Raw genomic sequence first — 16790 nt, 5'->3', positions numbered from 1 at the left:
AAGCACATAATGTCTAACATTTAAATACTAAATAATGTTAGCAATTACTTTTTAAAGTTTGTTCAATGATGCAGCACTAGTCCAAATAAGTTTCAGAGCAAACAATGGTAAAAGCATGGTTCATAGAAAAGAGCTGAAGTAAACACACCAAGAAAGAGAATATATATATATCTACAGAGAATTAAATATCAGTAACCTCCCAGTTGCCCCATGTACTCATTTTCCTATTAACATTTAGTTATTAATATGAAACTCCTGCTACTTTATTGTAGGCACAGTTCCTAGCATGAAATGTAAAATGAAGACTGCTTAAGGCAATCTATTTAGGTAAGACAGAAAAAGTTTTCTTACTGCCTCTGAACAAAGACAAATGTTTCTCTCTGTATAGATCCCAAAAAGGAGATGCAAGACACTGTATTTCCCTTTCTTTTGCCCCTTTTATAATACAGTTGAAATGTGAGGCACACTTGACTCACAATCTCCCGAATCTGAACTATTGAGAAAGTTGAGCTTTCTTTTTTTACCCCAACACTCAGTTACAATGTAAACCATCCCAACCTGAGTGTGAATAATATTCAAATATTAACTTTACATAAACAGACACACGCATACTAAGTTTTTTATTGTTAAATTACTATGGTACCATATGCAGAGCCAAAAAGGATAAAGGGAATGATCCACTTGTGCATTCCTACTTTAAATTCTGAAAAATAGGATCAGGTAGGAAAGGAAAACTGAGGCAAGAGTTTCCTTATGAATCTTCTAATTTTTCTAATAATTATAGAAAACATGCTCAAAAACTTTAGAAAAACACTTTTTTCTACATGTGATATTATATTAATAAACCTCAATAAATTGGAAAACTCCCTCAGTGTAAGGACAGTCTATATCTATCTAATGGAATTATAATTTAGATATAATGTGGACATCAAAAAATAAAGGGATGGCACAGTTTAAATTTTCCAAATCGTTAAGACTTTTAATGCTGTGTTTCCAGCTCCAGAATTGTCCATTCTCCTTGAGGTGAACAATCTTCAGAGGAAAAACTAGCCATGGTAATACTTGTTGAGGAATTATCAAGTGGAGATGATAGTTCACTCCATCTGTTCGAAATGTCAACATGTGCTACACCCTGAGGTTTTGAGCCATCTCGTGCTAAAAGGAGTGTTTGATTGATTAAATACTGTGCCAAATTTAGGTCTTCAGGAAGAGAATTTGTAACATTTAAGTTTGAATCCTGTTCAGAGAGCAGTTGCTTTAGTAGTGTCCAATCTTGTTTTGCAAAATGTTGATCATCTTCAAAATCTGTATCTGTTACATGTGTTTCAGATTCCATTTTCTGCTCAATTGCTTCTGTTATATCCATCTCATATATTGGAGAGAGGGTTTTTGAAGGCCGATGGTCATACATGCAGGTTTGTGCCAGTGTGTCACAATCATCTATGTCTCCTGAAATAATTCATAATACTATACAATGTAAAAATTGCACATGTCGGTAACCCCTCAGAGTTTTGTAGAACAATAGTAATACAATAATTATAGCCCCCTCAAAAAAAAAAACACACCACAAAATGGAAAAAATAATATTTATACAAAATTGACAAAATTTTGAGGCATTTCTTTTTCTATATTAAAAATATTCAAGGGTAATTATTTAGCAGCAAAATTAACATAGGCAACTAACAATAATTCTCCATACTTTAATTTGAAAGCTTATGATACAGAAAATAACATAAATATTTAACATAAACATAGAAGGTACACATATATCTAATCACTACAATAGAAACTTAAGGAGAAAACAAAAGTAATTTGATGGTAACTTCTAAAGTAAGTCAATTTTGAAAGGGGGAAATACATTTTGTCTAAATGCTTATTCCTATATTGCACATGCAAAGGAGGATGCAAGCAAGGACAAACAAACAAAAAGTACAACTTTTAAAGATCTATTCTTATGAGTTTGCTGAATAGGGATTTATGATCAATATCTTAGTTATAAAACACAATAGTTGCTCAGTCAGCTACTGCTGCGTATTTCAAATGTGGGTTCTTCATCTGAATTATTATAATAAGGAAGACAAAACACAAAACAATTAGACAGAAAACCATGTAAGCATCTGAAGTAAACCTGGGCTTTTTCATATATTATCATTACCTCTAAATATAATCTCTTTTAGGAAATTTAATTTTTTACTTGAAAAATTTAGAATACAATTATATTGATCCTGAAGGTTTAATCTCTGTAAAATGTATATAAATTGTAATATCTAGTTGTTAAAATAGTTCAGTGCTTTTAGTTACATATTACTATAGTTATTGCACAGCCCTCTTAGATATACCATTAATATATTAAGTTCATAAATAATACCCAATGTATAATAAAATTTCTAATAGTCAAGAATTATGTTAAACTAAACATAAATAACTAAATAATAACAAAGGTTTTCTCTTTGTTCTTTCATGTAAATTCTCCTAGTAGGTTAACTCTAATAAACCAAAATTTTCACTAGATAGTAATTTTTACTAGGATTTTAAGAAAACAATAAAGAATAATTAGCTACTTTTCATATTATTAAGAAATTTAATATTTATCTAAATTTGATACCGTTGTTTAAGTAATTATTTTACCTACCTAAAATATAACATTCAGGATTACATACAACTTTAAAATTCTATAAATGTATTTTCTTATGTATTTAGCATTTCTATTTCTGTACATTACCTGCAGATAAAGCAATATTAGCTTTTTCAGTATCTGTAGAATGGCTTTCTTTCACTTGACCTTCCTGAGGCAGAATGTGACTCTGAGAGGAGTCTAGAGATTTTGCAGAGGTATTCTTTGGTATGTCAGAATGGGGTTCTCTTTGATGAAGCGCCAAATGACATGGTCTTTCTTGAGATTTTGTATCACTATCCATGAATTTGCTATGTTGTTGAAAGTCATTATCCATATCTCTTCCACTGTGTTCCTTTTTATCTTCTAGAAAAAGCTGTCTGTCTCCTTTGGATAGGACATCTAAAGTATTCTTTTTGTCTGTGGCTGAAGTACTCTGTTTATCTTTTCTTGAAGAGTCAGTGCTACTAAGATCCAAGAAAGTGTTTTCAATTTTGTTTGTACTATTGCCTTTATCTTGTTCTTTACATTTTAAAATACTATCTTCACTTTCTTGTGAGAATCTGGGATAATAGTTCTTTTCATGATATTCATGAGAAACACCGTCAAAAACATCAGAAGGTGAAAAAGAATCTATAGAAGGCTGAAAGGGAATATGAACTTCCCCTTCATCAGATCCCAGTTCTTCACACTCATCAACTGAAAGTAAAACTGATCTTTTAAACTTTTTAGTTGCAGAAAAATCACGACTTTCATTTTCGGTTCCATCTTCAAAAGCTAGGTTAATTATTCCCTGAAACTGCTGAGGAGATGGATTAACTATAGAGAAATTTTCCACAACATTGTCAGCTTCAGATCTTTCATCTTCTGTTTCATCTGCTGAGGAAGAAACCTGATCTATTTCCTGAGTAAATTGGATAGTGCCTCGTGGAATATTTTCTCTTTCCCTAGTGTGGACTACTGTAGATCGAGACCAAATTTCTGGCCTTTTCCTAGGAATTTCATCATCACTTGTTGAGTTAACTTGGAAAAGATCATTATTACTTTGCTTTTTCAGTTTTACTTCAATTCTTAAATTACTATCATATATTTTTAATTCTTCAGGAGTACTGGTATCACTGCTACTTCTTCCAAGAAAGTCATGGCACAGCATAGTGCCACATTTAGAAATACCTCTATCATTTGACCCATCATCATCCTGAGACCCTCCAGCATCATAGTCTTCAGATCTAGGTTTTATGTCATCAGAGGATGTGGTAGCACTGCCAGTGTCAGATTCAGGACTCTCTCTTTGAGGCAGCATACTGGTATTCAAATTCCAGTGACCTGTGAATGGAACTTCTAGAGTTTCATGGTTCTCTGGAGTTTCTGACTTTTCCATATTTTTAGGAAACGTTTTTTCTGACAGTTGTTTCAAAAAACATTTGGAGGAAACATCTGAATCAGTGACAGCATGTTTACCTTCCTTTATAACACAGTCATCAAACAATTGACTAGGAATTGTCGGTTCTTCTACATGAACTTTAGATTTTCTGTCATCTTGAATAAAATTTAAGGTACCATTTGTCCTTTCAGGAATACAAGATAAAGCTTCTTTCATACATTCCATGTTTGATTTTTTGTTAGTGTCTTTTCTCCCTGTTTGTTTCTCTTTATCTGATATTAAATGAATTTGCTTTACATTTGTTGAGTCTAAATCAGAAATTAGATTAGAGTTTAAGGAGTTTTCATTTGTATTTGAAACTGTGGATTTTAGAGCAGCAAAACTATAAATTTTTGAATCTACATCACTCTCATCAGAATAACTGTATGTTTTAGTTGTATTGCAATGATTCATGTCTTTGTGACTAGGACATTTTGATTCATTTTTATCTGAGCAAATCTGTTTTACATTCAGTTCATGTTTTCTTGATATATCCATCTTTGAAATATTCTGGCATTCTAACACCAATTTATCTTTTTCTTGACTGCTTAATAGCTCTTGTGGGTCAGGTCTGCATGATGACTGGAATGCTCTGGTACCACTGATTTCAGATGTGAGATTAATTAGACATCTGTGAGGTTTTGGTTCAGAAACATTGTCTTTGTTGTTGTTATCATGTACAGCATGGAGGATACTTTTTTGGAGAACAGATGTTTCACTTTTTAAATGTTTTTGAGAAGACTGAGTTTTTGGTATAACATGTCCAGGAAACATTTTTTGTTTTGAATCTTTATTATTCAGAGTTTCATCTGTGTTTGGTTGATTTAGGTTTTTAGGTATGGACACCATTTTTGCATTAGCCTTAGTAGTATTTATGTGTCCTGGCTTAACAATTTTTCTCTTAGATGTTTGTTTATCTGCAGTTATACTGTGGTTCAACTTTGTCATATTTTCACCTGACTGTCTTGAAGAGACTGAAGATTTTACTGAATGTGGTGACTCTCCTTGGGATCCTAAGAAAAGAAAGTTCAGAAATGTACTCTCCAATTTTGAGAGGAATTCAGTATCTTTTAAATTATTTTAGAAAAATAAAATCAATTTAAAAACGAAAGGGTAACACTGATGATCAAATGAACAATGAAAGTTTAGTAGTCAGTGACATGATAAAATGATTAAACTATAGAGGGACATTAGGGGTATAGTTCAATGGTAGAGCTCTCATCTAAAATTTATGAGGTACTGAGTTTCATTTCCAACACCAAAACCCCATTTCCCTCTCTTTCTCCCTTCTTCTTATTCCAGGGTCTTCGTAAAATTTATTAGAATAGGATCTGTCTTTCCCAAGTAAAGGGCTTTGATCTTCATGTCAAAACTGAATTTGCATAAATACATGAGAGTGAAAAATCTGTTTTTCTTATACCAAAGAAGGAAGAATGCTCTTCACTTGAAGTCTCTTTTTTTTTCTGGGGGGGGGTGTGTGAAGACTGTGTTCTACACAGCTAAAAAGGAGAATCAAACTAAATAGAAAAATATAAAGTAGTTGAAATTTTTAGTTATTTTATTCAAACATAAATAAAACCATTTTACTTCTTATAATCATGAATCACTTAGATCTGTACTGGAAACCAGAACTGCTAATTACAGTTCAACAAAGTTGAACTGCTAATTAATTGAGAAAATATTTTTTCTCAAGAAATAATTTTGGGAATTCATTTGTTCACGCTTCTTAAAGTCTTAGAGATATTTTGGGTATTCAAGTCTGCCAAATAGAATTAATTTTTTTTCAGTGCTGGAAACTGAACCTAGGACCCCATGCATATTAGGCAAGTACTCTACTACTGAGATAAGCCCTATCAAATACTTATGTATGATATCTTTTGGTACAGGACCTTGTGCTTGCCAGGCAGGTGCTGTGCCACTGAGCTACATCCTTAGCCTGATAAATTTTTCTTACTAGGATATGAATAATTTTTCTCTGCCATATTTTTAATTAGCTTTTAATATTAATTTCATAATATAAAAAACATTATTTTTAGGATTATACAAACTGCTCTTACATATGTGAATGCTTAATGAATAAAGAAAAATTAATTTTGATATTATTAGAGTACTTTTGTACTCTAATTAGTACTCTCAGAACACTGAAAGACAGTGAACATAGCAGATTCTGAAGGGAAAATTCTTTCCCTTCTTACAACTTGACTATTTATTTATTTTGCAGTGATGGGGATTGAATCTAGGGTCTTATGCATGCTAGACAATTGCTGTATCACTGAGTCACATCACACCCCTCATATCATTATTTTAAAAATCATTTAATGATGGGTTTTTAGATGTGATTCCTAGAATTATCAATCAAGAAACATGAGCATATTATCTATAAAAGGACCTAAAATGCAAGTAAATTAGTGGCTCCCTTAATTATTTCTAGCACAAGGGACAATAAAACTCCCTAAACACCAAAATATTTATCTAAAAGTATAAATTTTCATCTCCAATATGTGAATAAAGTAAAATTTTAAAAAGTATTATGTTTTTTTCATTTGCTACTTAAGTTTCAGGTCAGTTTGGTTAACCAACTTACATAAGAAAATAACACTCATGATACCCAGGACTATTTTGGCTTACCTTGAGTTTTGGCAAGATTAGATGTGGCACTCTTTGTCCTTTGCTGTCCATTGCCATTACCTCTTTTCTTCAAAATTGCCTGTGGTACTGGATCACTATATCTTTTGCCACTGACCTTCTTTAGGGCACTAAGAAAAATGTTTTGTGTTCAATATTACAGTAAGATTCCAAAACATCAACATTTAAAAAATCTATATATGAAATATTTTTTCTCAAGAAATAAAAAACATCTTTTCTGAAAATAGAGAAACCATATGTTCAGTTTCAAGAGTAGAGGCCAAGAAAAAAAAAGATATAAGCCAAGTATGATAAAGCAATGCATAATTATGTGACATAAATGTAAATGAAGACAGTCTTTTAATTTACTACATTAATCATCATTTTGCATAGACCTTTGAATAAGAAAATCATTTTAAAGCCAGGTGTACTAGCACATGCCTGTAATCCCAGCACTTGGGAGGCTGAGGCAACCAGATCACCATGTATTTGAGGGCAGGCTGAGGTACATAAGCCAATCTGAACTACAAAGCAAGACTCTGTCTCAAAAAGAAGGGAAAGAAGAAGGAGAAGGAGAAGGAGAGAAGAGGAAGAAAAAGAAGAAATAATTTTAAAATATCATTTTAAAATGATGTATAAATACATTAGATTTCTTCACAAAAATATCTCAGCAGTGTTTAGCTAGAAGTTAGTAAATACGGTAAGTCCCTGACTTATGAGCATTCTAATTGCAAACTTTCACAGGTACATGCATAAGATTCATAAGTATACTATATAATTCTCACTTTGATGGAATAGGAACAAATTCGACTTTTGAACAAGTTCTCCTGGAATGGAACTCATTTATAAATCAGGGACTTACTGTAATTTTCAGACAAAGTTAACATATAGATAAAACAATGAAGACTTACCTATTATTTACAGTAGTGACTTGTTCATTAATGCTTTTTTTATTGGAAGTCCCATTGGCAACTCTTGAAACAGGCCGAGATTTTACTGCTATAAATTAAGAAAAAGTCAGTCATGACACAGAATACATTAAATATGTAACAATTCACTGTAAATTTACACTATAAAAAAATTAAGTGTTAAAGTCGGTAGTACTGTTTTCCCACATTTTGCATAAATAAATATAATAAACATTTTTTTAACATTTAAAAAGAAAGAAGTCTCCAAGAATCATGCTTTCTAGGAACTTAAACTGTCAGGAAGGAGCATGTGTAGAGGTAGGGGTATAGGTCAATAGTAGAGCACGTGCCTAGCATGTATGAGGCTTTAGGTTCAGTCCTAAATTGCAAAAATCAGAGTGCTAAAACCCACCTACAGAGGAAGTTTTGACACCATCTACACTGTTTTTCACCGTCTGTCCTGGAGAATCACGAAAGGATAGCTTCTGACCAGAAGACTTGTCTTCTCCTATTGATCCATTTTGTTTTGGTTCATTCAGAGATCCAGTGGAAGTCAGTAATTCCACACTTGAATTCGTAGATCTGCTGGAGGCTCCTGCGATGCTGAGGCATGGAGAATCTTTCCCTGTCACTTTTTTGGGAGGCTTTGCCTTGGGTTGCACATTTAGGTTCCCAGTGAGTACCTTGGGTCTGGCACCTGTAACTTGCCCTTCCTGATTTCTCACTCCTTTTCCATTTAATGAATTTTTTTGTCCAACTGATGTTGCTGTTCTTTCCAAAACTTTAGATGACAAGTTTTCCAACTTTGCATTATCATGATTTTCTGTTTTGGGCTTTATTACAGTTTTGGGATTTCCAGAAATATTTTTTTCCCCAGTTTTCAATCCTTTTGTAATCTTAGATGCTATTTTTGTACCATCCTTTTCCTTTAAATCATCATGCTTTAAAGTTTTATTTATACTATTTCTATTAGCATTTGATGAATGTCCAGATGCTCCTAATCCATCAGATTTCATCTTTTGATTAGTAGAGAGATAACTCCAACACTCTTTCTTGTTATTTTCTCTCCAAGATTTGTTTTTTATAACACCAGAGCCAGAAATATGTCTCCTTTGCTATAAAAAAGAAAAAATAATTTTTAACTTGCCTTGAAATTTTGCCATATAATGCTTAAGTGAGCCAGATTTTCAAAAGAAAAAATAGCAAAGTTCATATTATGATTTAAAGTAATTAAAATTAAACTGTCTTTGATCATTTTGATCAAAACTTTGCATCTTGGATCATATATTTTAATCAAGTCTGAAATACAGCATTAAATGTTTAATTTATGAAGTTATAGTAGAGATTAAAACCTAAAAGTTCACAATGTCTGAATACATAACAATATCCAAGAATTTTTAAGGACCCATTTCGATTCCATGCTAAACCATTTTCATGTATTATTTCACTTAGTCCCAACAATAATCCTATAATCACTCCTTTAGCTATTACCTTTCTATGCAAGAAACTGAGGATTAAAGAACACGTGTAGATCACATACTATTAAAGGACAGAATTAGGACTTGTGTTCATAATCTACTGCCTCAAGGAGGTAGTCATCTAAATGGTATAATCTGAAGGATATTAAAAAGATTTCCATCCAGAGTTCTCTCTTCAGCCTATCTCAAGTATCAGAAATTTTACCTTTAAAGAATTAATCCTCTATGGTAAGATAGTTTATTTCTTGGAGTCCTCATTAAACAAAACAAAGCTAAACAACAACAACGATGACAACAACAATACTCCTAGGAAACACAATGGATTAACGTTTGCAGAGACTAGGTTTTCAAAGAACAAGATTGTAGTCCAAAACTAGCTATCTAATAATGGAGAAAAACAGAAGAATACAGAAGGCAATTGCAACTACTTTATTATCATCTTTTTTAGACCCAATATTGATTGAAGACTTTTTCTAAAACTTGGTAGGAATTTTTGAATAAAAAGTTCCAAGACCATATTGCCTGTTTGTAAATATATAAATGCTTTTTTTTCCTTTGTGAAGCTACATGAAAATATAGAGGTATGAGGTACCTTTTCTATCCAAAATCCTTGGCACTCTGCTCATTATATACCATGGACTTGAGGAGATGCTGATAGATTGTCGGTAAAACTGAGCACATAACTGATACACAGTTCAAAGTCTAATTATTTTCAACATGAAAAGCTTCTACGGTTATATTAAAATTTTCTAAGTTAAATGTGAATGCAGATAACATGTAGATAAAATTATTTATTAATAAAAATCAAAACAGCTAAACTGAGGAAAAGAGGTGTTAAAGGAATTATTAAATTATTGTCCTAGATTTGGCTCTAGTGGGTCCAGAATATTTAACAAGTTATTAACATCTCTGGACTTTAGATTATTTATGTTTGTAGACTGGAGAATGATCTTCTTCAGAACTGTGTTCTAGGGTTCTTTTTTTCCGGGGGAAGAGTGACAAGGTACCAGCAATTGAACTCAAGGTTTCATGCTTACCAGGCAGGCACTGTGTCACTGAGATATATCCCCAGCCCCGTGTTCTAGGACTCTTAACAGATAAGAAATGTGAAGCTGAGATTTGACTTCTTTTCATTTTATATCCAGTATCCATTTCTGTATACCACAGCCTCCCTTGGGAAACTTATTATCCTGAATCCTTTTAATTGAAAAGCACTTAGAAAATCTTTGAGTCAGGAATTTAGGAAGAACAATGAGAATTTGTCCTATTTTCTTGTGAGGCAAGGAAGAAGGAAAGACCTAGTTGATCACAGGGGAAAGGAAGGTAGGTATGCTAATTTTTAAAACACACATATGTGCGCGCACACACACACACAAACTCACAAACACAGAGATTACAGTGAATTAAGCACATTTTTAAAAATGTCCTAAGGTACCACTTCTAGAGGAAATAGGGAATTGTATGAAATAATACTTTAAATAGGTAGAGAGAGAGCATAGTGATGTTCCATAGTTTAACAATTAGAAATTTGGGGTGAAATAATATGAAGTGTTTTTTTTTTTTATTGTAGTGTTTCTCAGCCCTTTTAAGGTTTACTTTTCATTACCAGGGTGTAAGAAGAGTATATGATATGTAGTGATTCTTAAACTTAGTTGATGCTAGCTATTCTTTGGAAGGACATATGATGGAGCTAGTATACTGTAAAACACACTCTAGAAAACAGCGCTAGGAGATTTACTGGCAAAAGGCCCATTTCTCATAATTTTTCAGATAAGACATTTAGAGTTCGATCCCTGCCTTAAGCCATGAAAATTCAGTTATGGCTTGAAGTGTGTTAATTTCTATGTACTGAGTGATAAGGAAAGAAAGCATGGGTACATTCTTTGTATTCCAAACTGAAACACTAACATATATTTGCATATTATCATTATAATGCACATAGTAGGTAAGTATAATTTTGTACTTTGAATAATTTTGTACTTTAAATATATTATTGATTATATGAACAGCTGTAAGTTAGCTTGGAACTTAAACCACTACTAATAACATTTTTGGAAAAGAAAATATTTTAAACTATAACAAATGCATCAAATAAGGAGTATGGGTGGTTAAAAAAACATGGCACAATTTACCATATTAAATTTTAAAGCATATAGTGCAGTCATGTTAACTACATGTACTTTGTTGTACAACAGATCTCTAGAATCTTTTCATATTACAAAACTGAGACTGTGCTTAAAATAAACTGTCCAGCCTGGCATGGTGGTGCACCCCTGTAATTCCAGACTTGGGAGGCTGAGTCAGAAGGATGGTCATGAGTTCAAGGCCAGCCTGCGGCACATAGTGAGTTCAAGGCCAGCCTGAGTTATGTAGCAAGACCCTGTCTCGAACACAACACAATAAAACAAAAAACCCAACATAACACAAACCAACTGTCCTTTTCTATACCTGATCTCACCCCAATCCCTGCCAATTACTATTCTACTTTGTAAGTACCCCAAATAATTTTTACAATAAAACACAATTCTATTCTTGGTACTAACTGCTTTTTTCCCCCCACACCAACTATTATGTGTTAGAAAAATAAACATTGAATTAGCTCTAGAATTTTAAAAATTTCCTAACCTATTGGAATAGCTCCAATATATTACTTGCCAAAAAGATTTTCAAGGAAACAAAAAAGGTAGATACTTTTCATGCCAGCTCGATACAAAAATTTGAATCAACCAGAAATGGTGACACATGCCTGTCACATTTCAGGTTCTGAGGAGGCTGACGCAGATCAAAAGTTCAAGGCCAACCTAGGAAACTTAGTGAGATCCTATCTCAAAATAAATAAATAAATAAAAAACATAAAAAAGAACCAGGAATATAGCTCAGCAATCCCTGGTAGTACAAAAATTATTAAATACTCACTTTTAAAAGAGTCAAAGTTATTCCCATCAATAATTAGCTTTAATTAATAAATGAAAGGAGTTTAAAATATTTTGAAACAGAAAATAATAAAGTTTTGTATTTTCTCATTTGGACTTATAAAGTTTGCAAAGTTTACCTGAGAGCTACTAAATATAGGCTTTTTGCTGAGTCTTCGGTCATCACCTTTGTCAAATGCAGCTGTAGAGAGAAAACAGCAATTTATTTTTATGGGAAGCATTACTACAGAATTACTAAAAATACTACAGCATTACTAAATTACTAAAATTACTACAGCATTACTAAAAATAGAAAGCTAGCAGCAAAAGATTATAATATTTTGATGGAAATTTTACAAAATTCATCTAGTATACAAAAACAATTCCTTATTTTACTTTAAAACTTAAAAAAGAATCTTATTTTCAATCTTATTCTCTAGATGACTTTTTATGATTTAGTTTTTAAAATTACCAAATAAGAAATGTATAATCTCAAAGAAAAAATTAATATATTTTCAAAAACTCAGAATTTTCTCAAACTGTGCATTTTTAAACTGTTTTCACTTAGCTCCCCAAATTTCAGAATATTAGAAATCATGGCTGATGTGATATTTTATTAAAAGTTAAATATGACAAATTATTTAAGCTAAGAACTATCTTTATAGTTCTGTTGAAAGTAAAAGTATTTTCTGGGTTTTCAGGTGAATTACAAGGAAAGAAGAAAGAAAAGAGAAAAATAGAGTTCTTGAAAAAAAATTAAGAAACACTCCTCAAACTCATCATTCTTTTAAGAATTAAATAAGATTTCATTTTATGAGTTAGGTCTATATGAAATATAATTTAGTTAATTTATTTCTTTTGTAGGTTATGGTGCTTTAAGATGCATTTTTAAAAAATTTGACTTAAAAAAACAGCTAATAAAATATATTAAACTATCTGTAACTCTAGCATGAATCTTTCACAACCTATATTCTATAGCACTATGTGCTATAAGACAAAATAAGATCCTCAAAATGACATTGTAAAGACTTATTTGCAGTAATCAAACATCTATAAATAATATATAGTAAGACATTAATAAAATTTTCTCACAAGGTCAGTAACTCAAATAGAACATAAGAAATGTTACAACAAAGAGAACCCAGGACCAGAGTTTCATAATGCAGTAATTAGCGTAAGTCAGGATTCATTATAATACAACCTATTTAAGATTTTAAAATATTACATTAATGCAATGTAATAAAATGACAAGCTCTTTGTGATAATTATCTGTATTATCAATGACATTTTAGATTTATATGTATGTATGTGTATTTACATGTAGTTTTAATGAGCACTTTGAGGAGTTAAAGAACTAAAGTTCAATTTAAATATGAAATCTAAAATAGAGAAAAGCAAAGTTTGCTACCAATCAGAAGAGAGCTGAAGGACACTTAAGGAATGCTGTTTTATTTCTATTTTATTTCTTCACATTGTTCAGATTTTTTAGTAAACTATCATCAAAAAATCAGCACAGAAATAGTCAAGCAAAAATACACCAATTTTTAAGGATTTCATGATTTTTGTTGTTTAAAAAATGGAATTTCTTTGAGAGGTGCTCCACATTTAACTGCACTATCATGTTACACTTATAATGCAAGATAGAGCAGGTTACATTTTGATTATTCCACTAAACAAAATACCTATGTATTATCAAGAATATTTTTTATCACATATGGGTTCCATGTTTTATAGTGCAAAATATTTACTTCATAAAACACAGTCTCTTAGCTTTGAATGTTTTCAAAAGTATACTTGCTGAACATGCCAGGATTTTTTTTAAAGCACCTGCTTTAACCCAAAAATAGTCATGAAGCCATTTTTAGTTCCACACCCTCAAATCTTATTTTGATATTTTTGAAACAAACATACATTCAGAGCAATACACATCTTTTGTTTACTGCTAATGTTTCAAATGGTACCTATTAAATGTCAGAGACCACTCTGCAGCTCCTGAGGGACACTCCGCAATAGCACAGACCACATCGCTGAACCAATCAATTGTGAAATAAAGCCATCTAATCTAGGCTAAACCATAAGAAAGGTATCTTAAGAGAAAGATGGAAAAGCTTTATGGCAAAATATACTTTAAAAGGGGGAAAAAATTACATTTTGTAATTTAGTCTGTGGGTTTTTTTATACTTTCACCTCTTCACAAGAATGCTTTTAAGCAAATTTTGCTAAATATTATTGCTAGTATACAGAGGATTAAAAATTAATATGACCATATAAAGGAAGTGAGTTTCATTTTCTAAGAAAGAGAAAAAACATGATTAAAACTGCCTAACATACTGTCACTAGTTTTGATTAGCATTCTGTTATCGAATAGAAGCACACAAATGTTAATCTCACTGCTTATCAAAACACCCTCAAATATCTGTTGTTACAAAGATCACACAATAAGAATTTAAAAAAAATACCTGCTTGAATTTTCTGTTGATCATCTGTGCTTATAAGCTTCCAGTTTTCTGTGTGTCGAACAGCATAGAAAGACTGAACCAGGAAGATCCAAAGCTTATCACGGAGAGCCTGGATCTTGCACGTAAAACCCTGTGTTCAAGCAACAAATCAGCAGCTGGTGAGAGCCACATTGTCATAGCAACCAGTCATTATTCCTTTCTGAATCTACTTACTCCTAAGCTAGATCAATGATGTCATCACTTACATTTTTAAAATCGTTTGGTACAAGTTATTTATGAAGGTTTACTAGTTAGAATATTATAGCAAATGTGAAGCTAAATCTTACCCTTTCAGCCAAATATTATTTTAAAATATCAATAGCCTTTATATGAATACATTCCGTAGTCTTTTAAAATCATCTATGACATTACAAGGTCAAATACTCTATCTAATAGTATTAAGTATGCTAAAATTTTTTCTTACACAATAAAATGGTAATAATTTATAATTAGTATATTATTATGGATTATTACATTTAAAAACAATATAGTATCTAAATTGCTTTTCTGTCAATCTAATTGGGGCTGGGGATTTAGCTCAGCGGCATAAGCACCTGCCTTGCATGCAGGCGGTGGTGAGTTCAATCCCCAGTACCAATAAAAAAAAAAAAAAAAAAAAAAAAGGAAAATACAGTTTTTGAAGAGAAAAAGGAATTAAGGATATATTATAAAAATAAAAGGCACTAATGATTAAAATTCTGAATATACATTTTATATCTGAAAATTTAATGTAGTGATGAGAAATACTAGAGTAATACTGTATCAACTAATACTGCTATCAAAATCATGTTTAAAATTAAGGAGCTAAATTGCCAAATTTTAAGCTTTTATAAAAAATCCATTTGAAGCAAAATGGTATGAAAATTTTTTTATTATGAAAAATTCCAAACACACACAAAAGTAAAGACCAAAATCACCACTAGAGGTTCACTGCTTAGTTTCAGAAACCAATGCAACACCCAAAATACAGGTGCAATTTAAAACCTTAAAATGCTACAAATATAACTGTTTTAATGAATTATATTACATTCAGTACCATTTCCTTTGTACTTTCAGAGTTCAACAATGTGTCCAGAGCCATAAGAAGAGAGCAACTATTTTCAGTGGTAATATTTTCTTCAACTGCTTTTAAAATTTTGTCCAACAGATCAGCCGTGCTGCTCATTGCTTGTGACTATGAAACACAGAAACTGCTATTTAATAAAAATTCGTTAAAATGTATAATAAATGTGAAAGTCTGGCATAACAACAATATAGTCATTAAAACTATATGAAAGGAAACAGAAATCATACATACGTACCTTGAGACTACTAATGTTAAGTAAAATAAGTCAGACACAAAAGCTAAATATTGTATGGTTTCTCTTATGTCAGAAATACAAAGTATATGTAACATAAAGAGTAAAATAAAAGACATAATAAGAAACAAGGAGATAGTCCTCCTGAGATGGGAAGGAGATCTGGAGAGGCAAGGAGTGGGGAGGAATTGGAAGGAAAGGAGAATTAAAATGATTAACATGTGATATGTACATTTTCCAATTCCCCATGATGAATATATTTATTATGTATTGTAAATATGTACTAAGAAAGAAATCATATTTCAAGTTTTCCTTTCCTCTGTTAAAAAATCTGCATCTATACACACACACATATATGTAAATATATATATAGCTCTTTTTAAGAGCTAATGCAGGCCAGATAACAAAATCTAGAAATAATTAGTTTTAGAGAAAGTAGTGCCTCATAAGATAGGAAAGTCTACATGGAATATAATTGTAATAATTACTAAAACATTACATTTGTAACTTTGGTTTGTAAAATGTGATAGCTAGTGTTGGCCAGAACTACAATGTGCCTTGCCAGGATACCCAAACCTGTCCCTCCTGCCTTCCTTATTTTGTGAGCCAAAAATCCTGTCCATCACTACTCTAAATCTGATGCAAATATGCCATCTGCTATGGAATTTATTTAAATCATACTAATTTAATCAAAGGCAGCCTGCATTTATCTTATGTAATTAAAATCAGAACACAAAAATGGGACTAAATATAGTATACAATTTTAAGACACAGTACCTGTAGGAGAAGAGTAAAATTTTCACTCTGAATGATCTTGGAGAAGTTTTCTACAATAAATGCAATACATTCTTCTTGGAGTTGAGATGCCATAGTCAGTGCTGTTTCTGTCCACTTTACCCTGGGTAAACTGATGATTAGCCTGTCACTTTCCATTAGAAGAAAAGCAGCATTCTTATCATTCTTAGAATTTAAAAAAATATTGGACAGAAAAGTTAGATGATATTATTGCTCATAAAATAATTTTTTAAGCAATT

General features: G+C 31.6%; 1 protein-coding gene across 7 annotated transcripts in view; it reads right to left on the bottom strand.

Annotated features, from left to right (window-relative positions):
- Positions 1 to 603: 603 nt before the first annotated feature.
- The window catches only part of Btbd8 (BTB domain containing 8), a 110808-nt gene continuing 94621 nt past the window's right edge, over positions 604 to 16790 (bottom strand). For 5 of the 7 annotated variants that reach the window (XM_003478934.5, XM_063254200.1, XM_063254204.1 and 2 more), the window contains 9 exons: positions 16534 to 16716; positions 15495 to 15632; positions 14420 to 14549; positions 12101 to 12162; positions 7983 to 8685; positions 7574 to 7661; positions 6666 to 6793; positions 2723 to 5050; positions 604 to 1449 (listed from right to left, as the gene is read on the bottom strand). In XM_003478934.5, coding sequence (XP_003478982.3) covers positions 980 to 1449; positions 2723 to 5050; positions 6666 to 6793; positions 7574 to 7661; positions 7983 to 8685; positions 12101 to 12162; positions 14420 to 14549; positions 15495 to 15632; positions 16534 to 16716 — 4230 coding nt within the window. In that variant the 3' untranslated portion in view covers positions 604 to 979. Of the gene's footprint in view, positions 2056 to 2722; positions 5051 to 6665; positions 6794 to 7573; positions 7662 to 7982; positions 8686 to 12100; positions 12163 to 14419; positions 14550 to 15494; positions 15633 to 16533; positions 16717 to 16790 lie in introns of all 7 variants that reach the window. The other 2 variants (XM_013143015.3, XM_063254203.1) reach the window with 2 other exon arrangements.

Source organism: Cavia porcellus, unplaced genomic scaffold (genome assembly GCF_034190915.1).
Source record: "Cavia porcellus strain 051 isolate PalLab524CR breed Dunkin Hartley unplaced genomic scaffold, mCavPor4.1 scaffold_1, whole genome shotgun sequence".
Lineage (NCBI taxonomy): Eukaryota > Metazoa > Chordata > Mammalia > Rodentia > Caviidae > Cavia > Cavia porcellus.
Note: the sequence above shows the minus strand (reverse complement) of the source record. Positions and strands in the feature narration are given on the sequence as shown.